Genomic DNA, 25,118 nt, shown 5'->3' on the forward strand with positions numbered 1-25,118 from the left:
TACAGTCTCGGCAGTTGTCATTTCAGAAAAATTGTCAACACACTGTCAAAAAGCCTTGTTTTTGTTCTTTCGAACTAAAAAAACAAATTCGAAATCGGATGGAAATTGGCGAAGTTAGGAGTGATTCTTCACATCAACCTACTGAAAAACGGTTTTATAGCCATAAAACGAGATTTTGGGGGTGTATTTGAAATTTCTCCTATACCATTTTTCTTAGTTTTACTATACCTACAAGTTGTACTAGGTCTCCATAAAAGTATAAAATCACTGTCGCACAGTGTTATTATTCATGACTGGAACTTATGTAGCTACTTTAGTTTTTCCCAACCATTGTCTGTCAATTGTTTGGTGTACTGAGTGAAAAAAATCTAGCACAAATTTTGAAATGAAACGAAAACCAATACGATGTCAAACCGAAGTGAAAAGTCGAATGAGGGTAAATAAAATTAAAAAATAAAAGAATTAAATTCCTAATGAGGCTTAAAATTTAATGGGCCAATATATGTTTTTGGAAATTCCGTAGGCACTTGCCTACTGAGTCAACTGTGCAATGTGAAAGGCTGTGGCTGCTTCTACGGAGAACATTCCAGTACTGCGTCAACCGGGGTACCGAAAACAAGACGCACCTCCAGACGTAGTCATGGTGAGCTATAGCAAAGCAAATAGAAAAAATAAGTTTGAGTCTACCTATAGGATGGTTTCCTCCTGCAGGTCCCGGCTTTTTTGCACCGAATTGTTTTCGTGACAACTGCACTGAAACGGAAGAGCTCAGAAGCCAAAGCATTTATTCTTGTTTCAAAGAGCTCGATCGACTGGTGAGTATTGAAGATAATCTATAGAACTTATAAGTAAATCTATGGAATTTTCAATTACAATAACTAATGACAATGATTGCAATAACATCCATCAATTAAGAAGAGCGGAGGTAGTTGATATTCTACATACATACATACGTATGTAGAATTTCCTAATAGTTTCTTTGCATGAAAACAATCAATTTCACTCACCATTCAATACTAATTGACAGTGTCATTGAACGTGTCTGCGTAATTAATTCATCTACGAACATTCATGTAAATAAATATGTATGTAGGTATGTGTGTCGAGTGTACAAAAACATTTTTTAATTTCACTCACATTGCAATTTGATGCACTTCGATGCCAGATAAGGCGACAACAATGCATTTCATGCAAATACTATAAACAATTGATTTTAGCCCGTGTCCGTTATGTGAGCAATTTGTATTCCTTAGAATGTATTTTCTTACATATATGTATGTGTACTTAAACATACATATGTATTTATATAATAATTTGTTAAAAATTAATTTGTAACACTAGTTTACATCTAAAAAAAAATCATAGAACCGGACCATCCATCAATTAATCGGTGAGTCTGAGAATCCACGTGTACTATTCGAAATATCGGCAAGTAAAGGGTTTGGAGTAAAGAATAAAAGGTGCATTATAAAAATTCATAATATTTGTAGAATTCATAGGAGGTATATCAAACTAAAGGTAATGAACTTAACCCTCTTTCGTTCTTGCATAATTTTTCATTACAAGGTATTGACAAAGTTTAAGAATATTTTTTTTTAATGAAAACTTTCCATTGGTATTGTAAGAAATAGCAAACCTCGGCGTGTATTTCTGCCATGAAAAAGTTTTTTATAACCACAAATAGGAAGAGAAGCTCGCCCAAACTCCCAATAAAAGGTGCAAGCGTCAATTACAAATATTAGTATTAGGGGGAAAAGAAACACATTGCTTTCTCGGTAGATGACTGTAGTGATCGATATCTCATAAAGTATAGATCAATCAATTTAAACAAAAACTTTATAGCAGAAAAAATGCGAGTTTTCAGACTCAGCGACCGATTTGTTCTTGGGTAAAAAATAACTAATTATTTGCAAGGCAGTATTATAATGGGAAAACAAGCAAGTTAAGAATTATCGCAATATATTTATGGAAACTAAAGTGTCTTCACTAAGACTATTTATTCGTTAATTCTCATTATCAGCGGATACCGACTGGAATACCTTAAGGTCTGCTGAACTATCTCCAAGGTTTTATAATCTGCGAAACTCGCACACGCTAACATAAGCCCTTAAACCAGCGTTGCCAACTTTTGAGTTTCAAAAAGCACCAGAACTTGGAAGCAAGCGACAACAAAATCACTAATAGCTATGGACGATGACAACATCCAATGAGGCGTCTCTTGGAGGGATTGAGTGAACAAATTTGCGCAAGATTTTTGGACCTTTGAACGTTGGCTGCGGCGAGTATTGTAGGCGACGGAACGACGACATAGACATAGCGCTGCGAAAAAAGTTACAGCGGCCTCGCTGGATACATTTTGTCGTCCGAATGAATACGAAAGTATTCGATGCGGTACCAGCTGGTGGTAGTAGAGAAAGAGAAAGGCCTCCTCTGCGTTGGAAAGGTCAGGTGGAGAAGGGTTTGGTTTCACTTGGTGTGACCAACTGGCGCCGGCTAGTAGGTACCTATATATATGGTAAATTGGCGACTTTTGCTTTTAAAATAATTCATTGTATTGTAAATTGGACTCCAGGCACTAAACCATCGTTTTTGATGTTCTAATTTAAAAAAAGCACTTAATCTTGTGCTTAGAGCTCCAAGTTGGCAACTATGCCGTAACGTTACCGAGAAACTGTGTAAGCCTTCAAGCTTTCATTTTCGCACATTACTATCATAAACCGTTTTAAAGTTGTATGCTTTGTCCAACATAAATTTTTCTCTTTCCGAAACTCAAATGGCGGCTTTGAAACACTCCATTTATGCGTTTGAAAGACGTTCGGATGTTTGGATTATTTACTGAAGTAAATGTATTATTTGGAGGATGGTTCCATGTGTAGAAGTCCACGCAAGTGGGGAAAGTTACTGATCGCCATTCACTTAGGAGTGGCCAGGACGATTCGTCTACATATGGTTCAAGCAGCTCACAACGTCCGGGATTAGCCCACGTATCCTCTGGTTAGCTTCCGAACACCCGTTCGGGAGTGAGCTAAAGTGAGAAGGCGAAGCATCCCAGCATAGCTGGTTGTGCGCTGGGTTTGGGACCCGCCACTTAAAAAGCCCCCCCAATGAAAACAGCAACAAAGCCTCGGATGAGAACTCCCAACACTGATGACGACCCCTGCAAACGAAATAAGGAATACGATTTGAGGGCATGCACCTGGAATGTCCGGTCCCTTAATGGGGAAGGTGCCTCTGCCCGGCTGGTTGATGTCCTCGTGAGAGTAAAGGCTGACATCACTGCCATCCAAGAGATGCGATGGACGGGGCAAGGTAAGAAAAACATAGGACCTTGCGACGTCTACTACAGCTGCCATGTAAAGGAGCGCAAATTCGGTGTCGGATTTGTTGTGGGAGAGAGACTTCGTCGCCAAGTACTGTCGTTCACTCCGGTGGACGAGCGTCTCGCAACAATCCGCATCAAAGCGCGATTTTTTAACATCTCGCTAATTTGCGCCCACGCCCCGATGGAAGAGAAGGACGATGCGATCAAGGATTCTTTCTATGAGCGCTTGGAACGTTCCTATGAGCGCTGCCCCCGCCACGACATAAAAATCGTGCTTGGCGACTTCAACGCCAGGGTGGGCAAGGAGGGAATTTTTGGTCCCACAGTCGGAAAATTCAGCCTACACAACGAAACATCCGGTAACGGACAGAGGCTGATCGACTTCGCCGGGGCCCGAAACATGGTAGTCTGTAGCACCAGATTCCAGCATAAAAAGATACACCAAGCTACCTGGCTGTCTCCTGATCGAAAAACGCGAAACCAGATCGATCATGTTGTGATAGATGGAAGACACGCTTCTAGTGTATTAGATGTACGTACGATCCGAGGACCCAACATCGACTCGGATCATTACCTTGTTGCAGCCAAACTGCGCACACGCCTCTGTGCAGCAAAAAACGTACATCTACCTACGCAAAGAATGTTCGACATCGAAAAGCTGCATTCACAACAGACAGCCAGAAAATTCGCCACTCGACTCTCACTCCTGCTCTCGGAGAGCACTGCCCAACACACCGGCATGCGCGATCAATGGAGCAACATTTCTCGTTCCCTACGTACCGCCGCCGAAGAAGAAATCGGATTCCGGCGAGCCCGAAAAAACAATTGGTACGACGAGGAATGTCATGCTGCCGCCGAAAGAAAAGATGCCGCCTATAGAGCCACGCTGCGATCGGGCGCAACGCGAGCCATGTGGGATCGCTACAGAGAGCTGAAAAAGGAAGAGAGACGTATTATCCGACAGAAGAAACGAGAGGCCGAAATACGTGAGTGCGAGGAGCTTGAGATGCTGGCCAATAGGAACAACGCCCGAAAATTTTACCAGAAAGTTCGGCGGCTTACAGAAGGTTTTAAGACCGGGGCGTTGTCCTGTAAGAACAAAGACGGCGATCTGGTGACTGACGTACAGAGCAATCTTAAATTATGGAGGGAACACTTCTCGAACCTGTTAAACGGTGACAGCTGCGCATGTCATAGAGAATGTGAAGATCCCGATACCCCAATCGTTGACGACGGAATTGTCGTTCCGTTACCCGACCATGACGAGGTGAGAATAGCAATATCACGGCTAAAGAACAACAAAGCCGCGGGCGCCGACGGACTGCCGGCTGAGCTATTCAAACATGGCGGCGAGGAGCTGGTAAGGTGCATGCATCAGCTCCTATGCAGAATATGGTCGGATGAAAGCATGCCTGCCGATTGGAATTTAAGTGTGCTCTGCCCAATCCATAAGAAGGGCGATCCTGCAATTTGTGCCAATTACCGCGGGATTAGTCTTCTAAATATCGCCTATAAGGTTCTAGCGAGCGTATTGTGTGAAAGGCTGAAGCCCACCGTCAACCAACTGATTGGACCTTATCAGTGTGGCTTCAGACCTGGAAAGTCTACCATCGACCAAATATTCACAATACGCCAAATCTTGGAAAAGACCCATGAAAGGAGAATCGACACACACCATCTTTTCGTCGACTTCAAAGCTGCATTCGACAGTACGGAAAGGAGTTACCTGTATGCCGCTATGTCTGAATTTGGTATCCCCGCAAAACTAATACGGCTATGCAAGATGACGTTGCTCAACACCAGCAGCGCCGTCAGAATTGGGAAGGACCTCTCCGAGCCGTTTGATACCAAACGAGGTTTCAGACAGGGTGACTCCCTGTCGTGTGACTTCTTTAACCTGATGTTGGAGAGCATCGTACGAGCCGCAGAACTTAATCGCTCAGGCACAATTTTTTATAAGAGTGTACAATTGCTGGCGTATGCCGATGATATTGACATCATCGGCCTTAACAACCGCGCTGTTAGTTCTGCCTTCTCCAAACTGGATAAAGAGGCAAAGCGAATGGGTTTGGTGGTGAACGAGGACAAAACGAAGTACCTCCTGTCTTCAAACAAACAGTCGGCGCACTCGCGTATCGGCACCCACGTCACTGTAGACAGTTATAATTTCGAGGTTGTAAAAGACTTCGTGTATTTAGGAACCAGCATTAACACCGATAACAATGTCAGCCTTGAAATCCAACGTAGAATCTCTCTTGCCAACAAGTGCTACTTTGGACTAAGTAGGCAATTGAGCAGTAAAGTCCTCTCTCGACGAACAAAACTAACACTCTACAAGACTCTCATCATGCCCGTCCTAACGTATGGCGCAGAAGCTTGGACGATGACAACATCCGATGAAGCGACGCTTGGAGTGTTCGAGAGAAAGATTCTGCGTAAGATTTTTGGACCTTTGCACGTTGGCAACGGCGAATATCGCAGACGATGGAACGATGAGCTGTATGAGCTTTACGACGACATAGACATAGCGCAGCGAATAAAGATCCAGCGGCTTCGTTGGCTGGGTCATGTCGTCCGAATGGATACAAACGCTCCGGCTTTGAAAGTATTCGATGCGGTACCAGCTGGTGGTAGCAGAGGAAGAGGAAGGCCTCCTCTGCGTTGGAAAGATCAGGTGGAGAAGGACTTGGCTTCACTTGGTGTGTCCAATTGGCGCCGGTTAGCACGAGAAAGAAACGACTGGCGCGCTTTGTTAATCTCGGCCAAAATCGCGTAAGCGGTTATCGCGCCAATTAAGAAGAAGAAGAAATGTATTATTTTGGTAGAGTCCCACTTTAATGGGTTTCTCGGAATCTTCTTTGACAGAACGTACTTACGATTATTTCAAAAATCTAAAAAGCGGCAGTATGAATAACATACAGGGTTGGCCATATTAAACTGACCCATTGAGTAACCCTATAACTTTTTACTGTAATTTGAAATCTAAGGTTTACGTCAACAAGCCAAAGACACTAGGCGCACTTAAGGCCAATATCCGACGGGAAATAGCCGCCATATCGGCCGAGACGCTGGCCAAAACTATGGAAAACGCCGAAAAACGGGCACATTACGCTATACGAGCTAAGGGCGACCACTTGCGCGATATCATATTCAAAAAGTGATGTAAACGAATCTCCTTGAACTAAATTAAATGTTTTTCACAATGAAACACAAAAAAATGTTTCTTTTTCCATATTTTTTTAATAATCACATGGGTCAGTTTAAGATGGCCAACCCTGTATTTGTTTTGTAGAATAATAGTGATTAATATTTAAATCTTTGTTATAATTAAAATAACAAAATATAAGCATGAGTGTATGGCCTGTGTGAATATGGCCTTATAGCATTGCTACCAATGTCAGCACTAAGTTATCGATGCTGGTGGGTAAAGAAAGATTTGGCTTGGCAAGCGATTGAAGTAGAATATCACGAAATTCGGAGTAAGTGACTAGAAAGAATTTTTTAAATATTTAAAGTTATGCATGAAAATGTGTACCAAGAAGCGAGTGCGTTGAGGTCAGCCTGAAGCCTAAGCACATCCTCTGATTTCCTTATTTCGGCAAAGATTTATAAGTCGTCTGCACAAAATAGGGGCCTGACATATAAATAATACGAGACGAGAAGTAAGGGGTATAACCGCTTACGTAATTTTGGCCAAGTTAAATTAGGCGCGCCAGTCGTTTCTTTCTCGTGCTAACCGGTGCCACCCGAGTGAAGCCAAGTCCTTCTTCACCTAATCCTTTCAACGTAGAGGAGGTCTTCCTCTTCCTCTGCTACCACCAGCTATTACCACATCGAATATTTCCAGAGCCGGATTATTTGTATCTATTTGGTTTACACGACCCAGCCAACAAAGCCTTGAGGTACCTTAGAAGTGGCAACAAAGGGAGTAGAAGATTCACCCTTCAGTTAGCTATGAATTTAACCATTGAAGGAAAACCGAATGAAAGCCAAGAGAGCCCAATTTACAAAGGAATTCTATGTAACACAGTGCCCAGGGCCTTGAAGAAATCAGTATAGATGCAATCTACTTGAAGTCGAGACGAAAATTAATCATTACAAAATTTCTCAGGTTGGAAACTGTGGTCCTATTGGATAATTTGGAAATAGTGGACAGCTTAGAAATAGGTCTAAAAAAACAGTAGCTCGAAACTTCCTGTGCATGATAACAAGAACCGCTTACGATTGGAATGTAGACATCTGTAATTTCTGAGGTGGGCTTTTGACTTTGGTCAACATTTATTTCGTCAGAAAAAAAAACATAACTCGCTGTTCTCGATCTCACATAAACTGTATTTTGGACAACTCCCTCGCAAGGACACTCATCGCTTGCACGTGTCGAATAAATTCTGCAGATCGGACACTCCCAAAACGCTCCTCGTGTTTTTGCGTTTTGCAAAAGATTCTGCATGGTCGCCTGATGCTTTCAATTCGCGGCGAATCTTATGCGAGCCTTATAAACAAATGAACAGGCGCATTTAAAAAAATTTGAGATTTATAAACCGGTGTGATTGGCACATATAGCGGCGATAACTCCGTGTATCTTCATTTCCTGAGTTAAGTTGTGGACGTCCATGTCAAAAATGATGGTTTCGGGAAGTAATAGTGTCATATATGTGTGTCCTCAAATACTGTATGCAGCCTGTATTTGTGTGTGTATTTATATAAAGGGTGATTTTTTAGCTATTATCTTTTTAAACAGTTGGTTTAAACAGCTGACGCACGTTTCGTGTTTTGTTTCACTGTCAAACATCTTCAGTTTGGTCTATAATTTAACCATGAATCGTCTTACAAACGAACAACGCTTGCAAATCATTGAATTTTATTATAAAAATGCGTGTTCTGTTAAGAAAGTTTAAGATCCACTTTTTTATCGAAAAATTGTGTTCAGCGACGAAGCTCATTTTTGGATCAATGGGTACGTAAATAAGCAGAATTGTCGATTTTGGAGTGAAGATCAGCCAGAAGAATTGCAAGAGCTACCAATGTATCCAGAAAAGGTCACAGTTTGGTGCGGTTTATGGGCTGGAGGTATCATTGGACCGTACTTCTTCAAAGATGCTGCGAATCGTAACGTAACTGTGAATGGTGAGCGCTACCGTGAAATGATATCCAACTTTTTTTTGCCCAAAATGCAAGAGCTTGACTTGCATGACATGTGGTTTCAGCAAGACGGTGCCACATGCTACACAGCACGCGTAAAAACGGACTTGTTGAGAGGCGAGTTCGAAGAACATTTTATTTCACGTTCGGGACCTGTCAATTGGCCACCCAGATCGTGCGATATAACGCCTTTAGATTATTTTTTTGTGGGTCTATGTAAAAGCTCATGTCTATTCAGACAAGCCTGCTTTAATTAACGCATTGGAAGGCAACATTAAAGCATTTATATGTGAGATACTGGCCGAAACATTGGAAAGAGTATGCCAAAATTGGACTAAGCGGATGGACGATTTGAAGCGCAGTCGCGGTCAACATTTGTATGAGATAATCTTCAAACATTAAATTATATGGACTGTACTATCGATTTAAATAAAAAATTCATGCATTTTTCTGAATTTTATGTGTGTTTTTTGGAAAAACTTTCCTTTAGCTTTTAAAAAATCACCCTTTAGTTTATAATACATACCCTTCGTGTAATCTTTTGACGCAGAAGGGTGTGCAGATATTTTCTATCAAACAAATTTTCAAGGCAGGTTTTCCATTGCTTCACGAGGGGTGATAGGTTAAAAAAAAACGAGTCCAAGACTTAGCGAATTATAGTGGTGCACAAACTCACTCAGCCACGTCGAAATAAACAATCAATAACTGTAGTCCGTTATTGAAAAATTTGAATTACTAATTAAAACTTTATAATGAGCATAAAATTAATCATTATTCATCAATTTGTAACTATATCGCAAAATTAAAGAAATAATCTATTTGGAATAACCAAGCCATATTTTCAAAAATGTCTTCGTTTTATTTTCTTTGATTGATTGATTATATTTCCGCCAACTTAATTACACTCTAGCTGATAAAAATTATGATTCACGCCCATGGCATTTTTCTTGTACATAAAGTCCCACTTGACACTTCGAACACATTTATAGATTTATTTGCGAAATTATCAATGAATTTGCATGTGCTAAATTTTATTGGCCGTATATGTATGTATGTGCATATGCATGAAAACTTATCACCTCTAATCTACAATAAGCTCAATTTTCTTCGAAAGCTGTGAGAAAATTGCGTTATTAGATTAAAGTGTGTGCACTCAATTGCAAATACAAATTGTTAATCTGATGACTGTCAAGTGACGCAGTCAGTTCAACACTTCTCCCTCCAAGCCGCACACTTTCTGACATTTCCTACATTTGCCATTACGCTGAGCTCAACAACTCATTTCATTGCACTTTTTCACACAGCTACCGGACCAACAAATAAATTTGTAAGACTCATAATTCACCCATACACTGACAAATTCATCAATTCAAGCGCATCACAGCAATTGTGAATATCAACAATAAAATGGGACGCATCTAAAGTGGCATATAGTTTTTTATGCCGGCATAGCAAACAAAAAAAAAAAAACAAAAAAGCAGCAAAGCAAATATCGTCACATTTCCATGCCTTGGCATCCAGCTGTAGTGCAGTTTCATTGAAAAAGTTCAAAGTCAATAACGATCGTCAACCGGCAAGCGGCACACCGCCTCATAGCGGTTGTACGAGTATGTACTATCAGTCAAACCGGCGATTCGTCAGTTCGTCAAGCGGGCAATTACATAGTTACTTTGACAATTGACTCTTACATGGTTTCTTAAACATACTCGTATATTCCATTCATATATTATATTTATTAAGTTCATAATGCCTATGAAGAACAAAAAATGCTTATAAGCTCGCACATACATATGTATATGTAGAATAAGATTTATGGTAATACTAGCTTCAACCCGCGGCCCCGCTCGGTAGGAGTAGTTTTGAGGGATTTAGGATATGTATATATTATTGTTGAAATAATTGTTTTATGTATGTGGTTAGGGGTAATCAGAGGCCCGTAAAAATGATGATTTTCAATCATTTTTGTTTGCTAGTCAATTGCTTTATTTTACAAAAATAAAAACATAGCATTAATCATCATCATGTTTTGACTTGACTTTAGCATAATTTCAAAAAAAAAAAAATTAATAATTGTACAAGTTATCGCTGTTTGTGTGGAGTCCGTTTCTCCAGAAGTATCTTGCGGTGATCATCGCAAGTCCTTGGTGATCCATCTAAAATCAATCGGACAAGAGAAATTAGTTTTATTAATAGATACTCGTAATCTTGTGCCTGATCGAAGCTTTTTTTTAAATTAACAATATGGCAGCGTCAGGAAATATTTTTCAGATTTTCGAGAAAAAACCGAAATTAAAAAAAAGTTTTTTATGTTTTTCAAAAGCAGTATACATTTTATTTAAATCTACCAAGCGGTTTTTAAGTTACAGTGATCACCAGTGGAAAAAACATAGTTTTGAGAAAAACGCATTTAAGGTTTTTGTTTTTGCCCGAGCGCCCTTTGTTAATTGTTGAATAACTTGAAAAGTATTTGTCGGATTCACTTCAAATTTTCACACAATATTTTTAAGATATTAAACTTTAAGAAAATACAACAAAAAAATTAATTTTTTGAAAAGTCTGACTACCCGTAGCCCCTTATACGCTTAAGTACTATATTCACTAAAACCATGAATAGCCTTTTAGGCTAAAACATAATACGATTCGTATTTCGGATGGCAGATATTGGAGCTTTCAGAAATTATTATCTCTATAGTCGTATCAGAAGAATACTAGCAGAGGCTATTTCAAAAATTTCAATTTGCCTCCATCTGTTTTTTTGCGACCACATTACAACAAATTCGATTCTTAGAGGCTTACTAAATTTAATATTTGATTTGATATTTAATTCTTGTCTGTTTTTTTCTAAAAATAAAAATACAAAACATTTTGTTTAAGACTTATTTCCTTTGTGTACTAAACCCTTGTGCAACTTAGTTGGAACTTGTTATGATTAAATTGACTTAATCCTCAATATCAGGTGGTGCCAAATTCATCAGCTTTGCTCTTGAATAACTAACAAAATAAAAAAAAATATTTTGAGTGATGGAAATCTATATTTGGGTGTTTATGCACTCCATTGCTTTTCAAATATACTTTTCGTTTTGATAAAAATATATATAAGAGAGCTTGATACATATAAATAATCTGAAAAATAAATCCAAATGAGCCCAATCTGCAAAAATGCAATGCAAACGGTGTTCATGTAGCTTTAATTCTTACACGAGCTGTATTTTATGGGCACATAAGTCAAACGCCTTACGTAAATTTTTCCACTTAATCGAGGGATAAAGGCCAACTAGTTGAGAACGATGACGAATCGACATTTCGGCATCGTCTTCAACACTTCGCTGTATGAACTTCGCGAACAGATTTATTTGCTTCTGCAAATCACAAATTATATTTTATTGATAATATTCTTAGTCTTAATTAATTTCAAATTAACAATTTTCTTAATTTTCTAGATAGAATCTTAGATCGCATATTTTTTTGTCATAACTTAAACTAAAAGATCACAGAATGTGCGAATCCCATAACTCCTAAAGATAAGCATCATTTACCTTTAGTTGTCAAACTCGATTTCTACTGTTTTGCACTGTTCCTTCTGGTGCCAGGTTATCATTTAATTATTTATTGTGCGATTTTGCCAACTGCAATGATTTATTACTTGATATACATTGTAACATTTTGTCTGCCTTTAGGTCCATTTGGTCTAAACTCCGCTCAGAAAGAAAAAATCTTATAAACTGCCCTGGCATTCTAAAGATTTGAAAAAGTTTAAAAGTCTTAAAATCAATTATTTCAAGAACTTTAAATCTACTAAGAATCATTTGTATTTCGTTAAATATAAACGAGCGTTAAAGGATTTCCACTAATTAAATAAATCTCTCCTCATACCTTTATTCATAATAAAAATTTTGTAGGAGTAGTGGCAGTGTTTGCAACTATATCTTTTTAGATAATAGTCAAGCGCGAAGCTCAAGTGAAGCGGCAAATTTACTTGCTGAGTCTAATTTTGTTGATGAAGAACTTGATCTTTCGTGCGAATTTTCTTCTGGCATAGATTATACCTTGCACTTTGGAGTTCTTTGTCTTTGTCCTGAGAATATTACTAATGTTTTCCTTAAACCGAAATATTCCTCTCAAACTCATGCTGATGGACTTTAAGCAGTTTTGATAAAAAATTGTCCGGCCTTGGACTATCACTGAAAATTACATTCTACAAATCTTTATTGTCGGAGAGTTTCATTGGCGCATGGTACTCTCTCCCATTACACTCTTCTTTAGGAGTGGCAATAAAAATTACATTAGAAATTATAGGTATATTTCAAAGCTATCGACTCTTTCCAAAATTTTTTAGCACGCGGTTAATGCAAACCTAAGCTTTTCGGCAAAATCTTTAATTTGTGCAAATCAGCATTGCCAACATCTACTGTATCTAACTGTATCTGGTTGTTTTTAGTGAATACTGGATTGATTCTTTTTCGGCTGGGTTCCAGGTGTACTGTGTTTACACTGACTTTTCGAAAGCATTTGACAAAGTCTCTCATAGGTTAGGTTGACCTGGCTGGCTGAAAGCCATCACATAGACCTATTGATCCTTAGTGTTACCAGATGGAGCTAGACCCTTACTTTTCTTTGTAGTAGACATCTCATAGAGTCTCTCAAAGAGTCCTAATTAAAATTAAATTAGCTTGTTTTGGCATTCATTCTGCTTTTCTGCAACGAATAAACTCTTATTTGCCACTCCCGGTGTTCCGCTCTGATTTGTGCTTTTTATTAATGACATCAAAACTGGTTTCTCATTTGCTAATTTTTTACTTCATGCTGATGACTTTAAGATCTTCGTAGCGATCAAAACTCAAGAGGATACCATTCATCTTCAAGCCAATATTAATAGCCTCTACATGTGGTGCCAGAATTCAAGCCTTTCACTGAAATTGTCCTATCCGAAAACATCTAGCATTGTGTGTACTAAGTATAGTACAGTAACTCGGCTCGACCGCTGCAGTGTGTTAGTGAGTTTAAGGACCTTGACGTGATAACACATTTTTTTAAATAGCCATATAAATTATATTGCTTGAAAATCTTTCTCCATGTTGGATTTCGTCAGACAGAATGCCATTAAGTTCCCTGATCTCTATACTACCAAGTTACTCTATAGTCAGCAAGGTATCAATACGAGTAGAATATGAATGTACGTGGAAATTTGTAGGCCTATATTATGTCTGTCGTTTACTCATAATATTATTCCTGGGGTCATTGATTGTCTCTACTTGTTGGAAAGATTCGATTTAATGTTCTCCAGCGATCTCCTAGGAACCTCTACTCCTTTATTTTAATCTATTGGGAGGTTGAATTAGTTTTAAAGGTGACACACAGATGGCGCTATTTATCACTTTATCGCGTTGGCAATACTGAATATATATTCATGACAAAGCCTCATCCCTAGGCTTTGTTTATCAGTATCTGTCATTTCGCTGAAGTATAAACAACGCAGTGTTTTCGTGCTCCGAGTATGTCAACTTTCGTGCCGTCGAAACGCAATTTGCGGGAAGCTTTGCTTTTCTGCTTCAATTTGAAAAAAAATACAGCCCAAGCCCGTGAATTGCTGCAGGAGGCCTACCCAGACCATACTCCGTCGATTTCAACATGTGAGTACTGGTTTTGACGATTCAAAAGTGGTGATTTTCACACCGAAGACAAGGAGCGTCTTGGCCAGCCCAAAAAGTTCGAGGACGCGGAATTGAAGGAATTGGTAAACGAGGACTCGTGCCAAACCCAAGAAGAGCTTGCTGAATCATTGGGCGTTGATAAATCAACCGTTTGCAAGCGTCTAAAAGCGATGGGAATGATCCAAAAGCAAGAACATTGGGTCCCGTACGAGTTGAAGCTGCGCGACGTCGAACGGCGATTTTTTACGTGCGAATTGCTGATCGAGCGACAAAATCGGAAGGGTTTTTTGCATCGGGTGGTGACTGGCGACGAAAAATGGATCCACTCAACCTGTCAAAAAATACCTTGGAACGCTTGGCTGGGAAGTGTTACCCCACCCGCCGTATAGTCCAGACATAGCTCCCTCCGATTATCATTTGTTCCGGCATATGAGTCTCGATTTGGCGGACCAGCGGTTCTCCTCGTACGAGGCTACCAAAATATGGGTTGAGTCATGGATAGCCAAGCAGCGGCCAGAATTTTGGAGAAACGGCATCCGGAAATTGCCCGAAAGATGGGCGAAAGTTGTAGCTAGCGATGGCCAATACTTCAAATAAAATATTTTGTACCGTTTTTTCACAATAAAGCCCCAAATCTTCGAAAAAAACCTTTAAAACTAATTCAACCTCCCAATGAGTTACTTTTGTATCATAGTCTGAAGGGTTGTAATTCATAGACCTAAATGTAAATAAATAAATAAGTTTCCACAATTTGAAGAGTTTTTCTGGCATGATTCACGATGACTTACCAAACCTTATTGAAAAGAAATGTCAACAGAGTTTGTCATTATCAGCCGTCGAAGCATAGTTATCGATAACGATTGTTCTCATGCAGCTAAAAAAACACCCTATATATGTAAATAAATTCAATGTAAGCATTTTTTCCTGTAAACCATTTTAAAGCGCGAAAACTGCTAGTGTTTTTCAAGCAGAAGTCTTAGCGATCTTGCAGGCATGCAAAATGCTTAGGGAACGCCGGAGTGATGGAGAATTAACATTTTCTCCGATAGTCAGGAAGCGATCAAGGCTTTGACGACGCCATAGTGCAGAAATAAAATAGTAAACTCTTGTAAGGAGGAGATAAAATCTCTTAAGTGTGCACGTAACATTTCTCTGATCTGGGTTCCAGGACATAGGAATGTAGAGGGAAATGAAATTGCTGATGAGCTTGCCAGGAAGGAGACCGAATTGGCCTCATAAACCTCCTACCCGGACATCGGCATCCCCCTGACAGTTGTTTAAGAGGAACTGCACAAATTATTTCTCAGAAAAGCGCAGAAAGGATGGAGCTCCATTTCTTCATGTACTATTTCGAAAACCCTTTGGCCCCAGTACAATATACGGACGACTCAGAAAGTCTTTGGGACTCCTAGCCATGCAATTTCCAAACTTGTAGCTGTGTTTACCGGTCACTGGACGATCGGCACACACGCGGAAAAGCTAGGGTTACCATTTAACCCCCATTGCAGAAGCTGTGGGGACCTTTCAGAGAAGGAGACTGTTGAGAGCTTTCTCTGTAAATATTCGAGTTTGACAGCTAGACGATTAAGTTCACTGGGTGCTCCTTTCTTCGATAGCCTGGGGCAATGCGCCAACCTAAATCCCATCAATCTTCTCCATTATATCAACAGCTCTGGTTGACTGTAGATATCTTCCTGTTGGAGGTCTCATAATGGTATCAAAACGGCGCTTTAGTGCTACTTGAGTAGTGCCAGACTGGCACTTCAACCATTTCACCTACCTACCTACCTTAATAATTTCAAAGTATATAAGTACATATGTTTGTTAGACTTGGTTCGTTTGTTCATGTACGACAGTGGTCGCCAACCTTTTCAATGTGTTGAGCTACTTTCAAGATTTTGAAATAAACAGCGAGCTACTTGCACAAGCCAACATAAATTAAATAATACACAGTTATATTCGACATACAATACATGTATTTATTTTACTAATATACGTTCTATATATAATAAACTTATGACTTATAGTGCTTATACTTATGCATAACTACATCCATATTCACACCTAACAATCGTAACAAAATTTTTTGCAGTCATAATGGCAAATCACAAGCGACTTAAAAAAACAACAAAACAGTAATAGTACATTATTATATAAATAAAATATGGGCAGATAAAGAGAGCATATTTAATGAGAAGGTTGACATTCTGACTCATCGATAATTTTTTTAATATTTGCAGTATAATTTGATACAGTCATTCGAATACAGTTATCCAAATGTATATCTGTAAGCCGATTGCGGTATTTATTTTTAATAAATTTCATATTGGAAAAAGAAGATTCACACAAATAAGTTGAACTGAATAACGCTTTCACTTTCAACGCAACACGACATAAAACTGAATGCTTATCTTTACTTACTAAAGTCCATATACATTTTGTATTTGAACCTAAAGATTTTAAAGTCAAGTCACTTTGAAAATCAATCAGTTCCATTTCTGTCACAGCAATGTCTTCGCCAAAGTTGTTCATAACACAAGTTGCAAACTGTTGTATATCAATGTCCATGAAGGGTGAAACAACAACTTACGTCACTAAAGCAATTTTGCTGAAATCCTTGAAACGATTTTTGAAGTTTTCCTTCAAGTTAGAAACTATTTCCATATGATATTTACTGTCATAGGGCTCTAATAGATTTTTGGATATCTTTTCGGAAAGAATAGGAAAATGCTTAGTATCGCGGTTTTTTAGGTTTTGCTCCCAAAATTCAAGTTTTGAAATAAATGCATTTATATCAAAAATAATTTCCGCTAATTCTTTATCCCTGCCTTGAAGCTGCAAGTTAAGCTCATTTAATTTCTCTGTAATGTCCACAAGAAAACCAAAATCTCTGAACCAAGTCGAATTTTCCAATTCAGGAATCGGTTCATCGCGTTCTTTGAAAAATTGGAGTATAGTAGGCAGGACATCATTGAAACATTTGAGCACTCGTCCTCTGCTTAACCATCGCACTTCAGAGTGAAGAAGTAGCTCTCCGTATTGACAGTCAATTTCATCAGCCAAGGTTTTAAATAATCTTTTTTGTAACGCTTGAGCTCTAATCTTGTTCACAATTTTCACCACCAGTTTCATAACGTTGTTCAAGTTTAGAAAATTTCCACATAATGCTTTCTGATGTATAATACAGTGGTAACTAAGAAATTGTGGAAAACTTTCATCCTTATGACATAGCACCACGAGCCCCTTATCACAACCCACCATAGCTGGAGCCCCGTCAGTTGTCAGGCCTACCATTTTTGATATTGGAATTTTCTCAGAAGAGATGAGATTTTTTAAATGAGAAAACAGCTTTAGCCCAGTAGTATGTCCTTTGAGTGGAATAAACTTCAAAAGATCTTCTTTAATTGTAAAATCACTAAAAGCCATCCTGACAATTATGGCCATCTGTGAGGTGTCAACTACATCTGTTGATTCATCCAGTTGCAGTGAAAAATAAATACAGTTATCTAAGTCACTTCTTAACTGTAAAAAAGATCATTGCTCATTACTTCTACTCGCCTCATCACTGTATTAGCAGAAAGTTGCATAGATTTTATAGCAGACACTATTTCGTCTTTATTTCTAAAGTTGGCGAATAAAGAATCTGCAGCTTCCAAAAATGCTTGTTTTATGATTTCCCCGTCTTCATAAGGTTTTTTCTTTTGTGCAATTATCTGGGAAACACGATAAGATGCTTCAGTTGCAGCCTTATTTTTGTCGATTGTTTTCAAAAATATTGACTGTTGTCCAATTAACTGGATTTTTAAATGTTTCAGTTTTTCTTTTCTGGTGGCAGAATTTAACGGGAATGCCTTCTCAAAATTCGAATGTACAGTTTTATGACGCCTCTCAATATTTCCTTTTTTAGTAATTGACACAGATGTATTACAAAACAAACAAACACTTTTGCCTTTAACTTCTGTGAAGAAGTATTGTTCTTCCCATTCCGAATGGAAATGGTATGTCTTCGCCTTCTTACTACTGCTTGCCATAATGTTTCGAACTCTAACCCAACCGCTGTACGCAGAACGTTGATAATGCCGTTCAGTATTAAACTGAGCGCAATGTCGACGTGCATTGCGTATGTATTAGGGATGGGATTATTTTCGAATAATATTCGAATAAACATTATTCGAATAAAACGAATAATACTATTCGTTTCAAATAATTCGAATAGTTCATTATTCGAATAGTTTACTATCAGGGAGAAAATGCTTTTAAAAATATAAAAAATTACATTGGCCCTTCTCATGGTGCATGCACTTGTACATAAACCGATTAGTAGTCCGCTAATCTAAATAAATATTTACCAAAAATATTCGAATAGTGAAGTATTCGAATAGTGATGTATTCGAATAGTAAGGTATTCGAATAGTAAGGGATTCGAATAGTAAGGTATTCGAATAGTGAGGTATTCGAATAGTGAGGTATTCGAATAGCATTATTCGAATAAACGAATAAAAAATTCGAATAAATATTTATTCGAATTACGAATACCTCTCGAATAAAAGATTTTATTATTCGAATAATTTTTATTCGAACAGTCCCACCCCTAGTATGTATATATAAAGCCAAAAAATTCTCGAACACGCTAATCGGTTCCAGCCGATCCTAGAACGGAGACGCGACTTCGCGTCATGTTTGTCGGCGCGAAATCGCTTACCGCGGTGTTGCCGCTGTTTATCTATTTATTATGAAAATTTCTGAAATTTGCTAATACTGGTATGATTTTCAGACTTTTGGATTTTTTGCAACGTGAGCAGCGCGAGCTACCAGAATTGCCTTTGCGAGCTACCGGTAGCTCGCGATCGACGGGTTGGCGACCACTGATGTACGAGTATGTACTTGCAAATGTAAATATAAACATATTTTTGATAAGTTATTTGAATTTAATTCTATTCATTCGGATTTCAGTTTTTTCTCACGGTTCAAAAAGTGGTTGTGTAAACCATAAATAATATCGTATATAATTCTTATTATGTATATATGTACAATTAATATGATTGGCGTTTATATCTTCTGATAGGGGCTTAACCGAGTTTGTCCTCCAGATTATAATGTGCGCTTGAAGGTGCTCTATCTCATATACTGGGCTTACTCTTCGAATTATGCACGATGAGTAAATTTAAAAATTACGGCTTCTGCCACGACTTCTAATAATTGCCGTAGCAGTTTGTTAGTTAGAAAATTTCACAGAAAATTCTTAAAAACAAAATTTAAGTTTCAGAACTGCATCGATTCGTTGAGGCAAACTGACAATGCAATTGGCAATTGTTGTTCTCAACGTTATTGTTCCAAGTATATTTTTCACTAATACAGTCACAATTCTCTCATTGTCACTGTCTATAATTTTTCGAAGACAGTAAATATGGCAAATTGTCAATTCGACGACGGTTCGTAGTAAATCGCGAAAGATTCGAAGACAGAGCATGCAATTTGTACGATACGACACTAACGGCAGTTGCTTAAAAATGAATTGTCTTCATAACTCTCTGGACGCCTAAACTACGCGACAAATTTTGCTCCTTTTTGACAGCTCAAAAGTATTTGTACATTTAATTTGTACTATTAATGGTAAACCCAAATTTATGGGATCGCGGTTTTTTATAGTGGATAATATATATATATTTTTTTGTAGTAGTGTGGCACCAAAGTAAGCGTCTTAAAAAAAGATAGGTGGCTTGTCAACAGGATTTTGGCTCTTCAGGACATTTGAAACGAAAAAATTAAACTGATTATTACTCTGTAGGCTTGTCACTCTGGCAGGGGCTACAATGGGAAATTCTTTTTTTTTAATAAAAAAATGGCGGAGTTTTGAAAAAAGGTATGTTTTTCAAGTGGAAATCAGACTGTAGTATGGAAAGTTAGGATTGAAAAGAAACGAAAGTAGCACTAAACTTAATTCAATTTAAAATTAACATATAAAAGTACTACATCTTGCGTTAAGAATTTTTTTTGTGTTATGTTGAACTAAATAATCCATTTTCAAGACCTTCCAGGCTTATTAAACTTTACTGAGCTTGAGAGAGTTGTAATCCGGGACGAATCTCAGGATCAAACAATTGTATTGAATATCATGAAATCCCGGAGTCAACAAATACAACTTATATTGGCCATCCGATTCCCACGAGAGTTGAATCTGTATTACCGAAACAACCAGCATTTATATCCGGTCAAAGACTGTCACTCGTTTTTATATTTTATGCTGTCACAACAACAACATCAACATATAACTTTGTAACAGTACGTCACATTACAATAACTTTCGTTGTGAAAGACCATTGCTTATCAACTGAACATAGATTGTATTTAAACATTGATGTTTGTGAAAAACTTTGAACTGTGTATTAAAATTTGACACCAATGTTTTCAAAGTTCAACAGGGTGCTTCGAGTGTGAGGCGAAACCGACCTTGTTTTGTTAACCATCACTGGAAAATTGTAAACAAGCTCCACGTGAAAGTTTTGAGAATCTCTTTTACGGTAGACATCAGCGCCATCACTTCCTGAAACAACTGTTATAATACAAGGTTCGGCACTCGAAGTGTAACCAATTAAAAATATCATAAATTTAGTTTGGAATTTTACTTTTATTCAATTCAAAGTAGAAAATGTGTGAAAATAATACAAAACTAAGAATCAATTTACCTTTGCTCGATATGACCACCTTTTGCCTTGACTATGTCCTTGAGACGGTCCAATCGCAAGCCGCGCGAATGTGACCTCCAGGTATTTTGGCCCACTCGCGGACAATGGCTTTTTTCAGCGCCTCGAAACTGGTGAATCTTTTAGTTCGGACCTTGCTCTTCAAAATGGCCCGAAGAGAATAATCCATCGGATTCGCATCTGGAGAATGCGAGAGCCATGGAGTGGACGTTATGAAGTTCGGAACTTTGTTTTAGCCATTCTTGGTTCACTGTTGAAAGATCCACGGCCTGCCACCGAAATGTTTGTCTGTCCACGTCTTCAAGGCAAACTTTAGAATACTTTCCCGATAAGACTTCGCATTTGCCTTAACTCCAGGCTCGATGAAAACGATTGGAGAACGCCCATCTACGGTTACAGCGGCCCAAACCATTACCTGTGGCGGTTGCTACCTCCTGGTGGCCAATCGAAGATTCAAATTCTCGTATGAACGGTCAGTCAAATAAAACCTTTCGTTTTGAGAGTTTACGAATTGCTCAATTTGAAAAAATTTCTCGTCAGAAAACACAATGTTGGGAAATTTATCGCTTTCGCTCTCTCAAGCCTGACTTGCTGCTGCTTTGGTGTGAGATCATGCGCCTTTTAGATCTTGTAAAGCTTGACATTGAGATCATTTTTCAGTATGCGGTGAAAGCTGCGGCCAGATATTTTCATCTCTTTCGCCATTTGATTGGCACTTCGTCGGGGATTTCGCTCAAGTCGCTTCTTCACTTTTTGAGCCATTTCACGTGACGTTGCAAACTTTTGATGACCACCTCCATGACGTTTCGCGATGCTACCAGTATCATTGTAACGAGTAATGGTGTGATAAACAAAAACTTTATTTACTTTAAGGTGCTCGAGTTCACGAACAATCGCTGATTGTGATTTTACAGCCAAATATAATGCAATCACACCATTACGTTTGAAATCCATTACTGATCTTCGTTTTTCGCGTTTATACATACACATAGTAGAAAAAGTCTGCGTTCACCTATGCAAATATTTTTTGCATTAGAAAAAGTTCAAAACAATAAATATTTCAGAAATTTTTTTTAATGAGTTTTATTAAGTTCACTTAAACGTAACTATCACACATATTTCGCTACCAATAACAAAATCAAATTTAAAATGAGATCACATAAAATTAAAAAGGCCATTCTAACTAAACGGAAAAAGTTTGCGTTCACTTCAATAATAATAAAATAAAAGGCTTAAGATCATAGAAATGTTTTAAAATTAATAGCTAGTTGGATATCCACGCCTTTTTATGACTTCTAGAAGGCGTCTTTTCATTGATCCAACTAGTTTGGCTGTTATTTCTGGACTTATGGCTTCCCATTCCTCTTTAAGCGCGTTCTTAAGCATTTCCTTGCTAGTTATTGTACGCTCTCGTATTTTTTTTTTTCTAGAACGTCCCATAAGTGCTCAATGGGGTTAAGGTCAGGGGATTGTGGGGGTGTGCGAAGTTGTTTTGGAACATTATACAACAACTAAAACCTAACAACCTCTGCTGTGTGTTTCGGGTCGTTGTCCTGTTGGAAAACAAATCTTTCACCGGGTCCCAGTTTGATTGCACTTTCTCTCAAATTCGTTTTTAAAATATCGAGATAATCATGTCTGTTCATTATCGACTCAATAAACTGTATATTTCCAACGCCCGAACTAGCCATACACCCCCATATCATGGCACTTCCTCCCCCATGCTTTACCGTAGGACCAGATTTTGCTTTCCAAGTGCCGTTCCGTTTTTCCTCCAAATAATTTTACGACCTTTTATCCCGAAAATGCAAAACTTGCTCTCATCTGAAAGAATCGCACTATTCCAAAACTCAGGTGGCTTGTTTACGTATTCCTTGGCGAAAGCCATCCGCTTAAGTCGATTTACTCGCGATATGAAGGGTTTTTTTCGGGCCCCTCTGCCGTGAAATCCGATTCTTTTTAGAACTTTTCTTACTGTATCTGGATGTACTTTCTTTTGGTAGTTTACTTGTATGTCTTTTGAAATTTGGCTTGCTGTTAGTCGTGCATTAGACTTCACAAGAATAGTTATGTTGCGTTCTTCTATTTCCGTCAGTTTTTTTGGACGCCCAGAACGAGGCTTAGACTCCAAACAATTCGTTTGCTTGAAGTTGTTTATCACTCTTTGGACCGAGGAGTATTGCCTCCCAACAATTTTCGCGATCTCCCGATAGCTCTTACTATTTTGCCATAAACTTACAATGATTTTCCTTTCACCAATATCTATTTCTTTTCGCCTTTGGTCCATAGTAACAAAAAATGTATTTCTAATATCAATTTTTCCCTCTTTAGATTTGTTCTTAACCGCGTCAACTGCATGAATGATTTAAAATTAAATTTAACGTAATTGCCATGGAAATAATCGTCACTATTCGAAATGAACGCACACTTTTTCTGCTCAGCCTATTTAAGTAACTGTACTACAATTCCGTTATCTGAACACGACGCAGCTCAAACTCCAAAAAATTTTGTTCATACCCTCTACGAAAAATTTTCTTTGAAATAAGTGAAAAGAAATAACTGAGAGTTTTAAGATAAACACGTTAAATTATTTTAATACTTTATAACAGTGGGTGAACGCAGACTTTTTCTACCATGTGTATATAATATACATACATTTTTTTTTTGGTGTTTAGCTGAGCTCCTCCTATTTGTGGCGTCCGTATTGATCTTGCTCCACAAATGGAGGGACCTATAGTTTCAAACCGACTCCGAACGGCAGATATTTTTATGAGGGGCCTTTTCATGGCAGAAATACACTCGGAGGCTTGCCACTGCCTGCCGACGGGCGACCGCTATTAGAAAAATGTTTTTCTTAATTTTGGTGTTTCACCGAGATTCGAACCTACGTTCTCTCTGTGAATTCCGAATGGTAGTCACGCACCAACCCAATCGACTACGGCGCCCGCCGCGTTTACTCTTGGCAAAATGCTTCCACGCACTTGTAAGCAATACTCTGGACTGTCATTTAGTTAACTAACAGGCAGCTGATGCCCGTGCATCACCTGCGCGAGCGTTCTGAAGCTGGTTACACTTCAAGTGCCGGACCCTGTACAAGGTAGCGCATAATTAATCGCCCTATTGGAAGACTTTAAATTTTTGCAAAGGGCGTCATACGTTAATTATATTTGAGACTTCTTAACTAGAGAGCTGCAGTATATAAACAGATAAGCAATAGAGGTCAAAATAAAAATGTCCACCACTTAAAATAATTTGTTTTTTATTTAGTAAAAAATTCATTCAAAAATAAAATAGGATGATCAATTTTGTGCCACCTTACTACGGCAAAAAAAGTCATATCTTTTTATTATTGGGTGGTGTTTCATACTATTTTGATTCCCCAGAAATTCCACCATAACCTAAGTTTGAAAATTGGAGCACCTATTATCCTTTTAAAACTTTGATGTAGCCAAAACTTTACGGTGGTACTGGAGTGATAGTAATGCATAAAGAAAATGATGATCAATATATTCGAGGCAACTATCAATCACAAAGAAAAATACGCATTTCATCCCAAGAGTTCCATTAATTCCTACATATTCCGATTTTGGATTAAAAATTATTTAAATTTTCTCTTGGACTTAGGTCTGCCATACCAATAAATCATTAAAAATACAATAGTTGGTCTTCACGCATGTGTGTATGTACGAATGTATTTACATAATTTCTAAAATTTAAAATTAATTGATCCAAGATGTAAATACATATTTGCATATGCATACATACTTATTACGAAAAACGCTAATACTTGTAACCGGTAGCTTTATGCTAAATTTGATTTCCAGAAAATAGCCAATTATTCTTACTAAAATTCTGTAATAAATGAATTCTCTCATAAAACTCTTATGCGAGTAAATTTTTACAGAACAATACTATATTCCCATAATTACAAAGATTATAAAAATATTTTTCAATCTCACCAATAAAATTCCATGAATCTCTGAATCGCTGAACGTGCGAATGCCATATTCTACTACCAAGATGATTGCACTGCTCACAAAGCTTGCATTATCCCAACTACTCAGTTGCGCTTCAACGTGAGCACTCAAACTAATAACTCTACACAAAATTTCAAATCTCCAAAAGTACTTAATACAATATCTGCTATACACTTCTTGCAAACAGAGAGCGATATACATACATGCATGCAATATTTACCAAAGTACAGGGTGCGCCATCTTACTGATTAACAATTTGTAACTTTGACAATTCTATACCGTTCGCGTCATCATTTATATGTGAACCCAATAAAACCTCAAT

At 38.1% G+C, this 25,118-nt stretch overlaps 1 protein-coding gene across 1 annotated transcript in view; it reads left to right on the plus strand.

Moving 5' to 3' along the window:
• The first annotated feature begins 361 nt into the window (after window positions 1–361).
• The window catches only part of LOC129237351 (peptide transporter family 1), a 55,691-nt gene continuing 30,934 nt past the window's right edge, over window positions 362–25,118 (plus strand). The window contains exons 1-3 of the mRNA XM_054872035.1: window positions 362–436; window positions 524–643; window positions 712–815. Coding sequence (XP_054728010.1) covers window positions 406–436; window positions 524–643; window positions 712–815 — 255 coding nt within the window. The 5' untranslated portion in view covers window positions 362–405. The remainder of the gene's footprint in view (window positions 437–523; window positions 644–711; window positions 816–25,118) is intronic.

Source organism: Anastrepha obliqua, chromosome 2 (assembly GCF_027943255.1).
Source record: "Anastrepha obliqua isolate idAnaObli1 chromosome 2, idAnaObli1_1.0, whole genome shotgun sequence".
NCBI lineage: Eukaryota > Metazoa > Arthropoda > Insecta > Diptera > Tephritidae > Anastrepha > Anastrepha obliqua.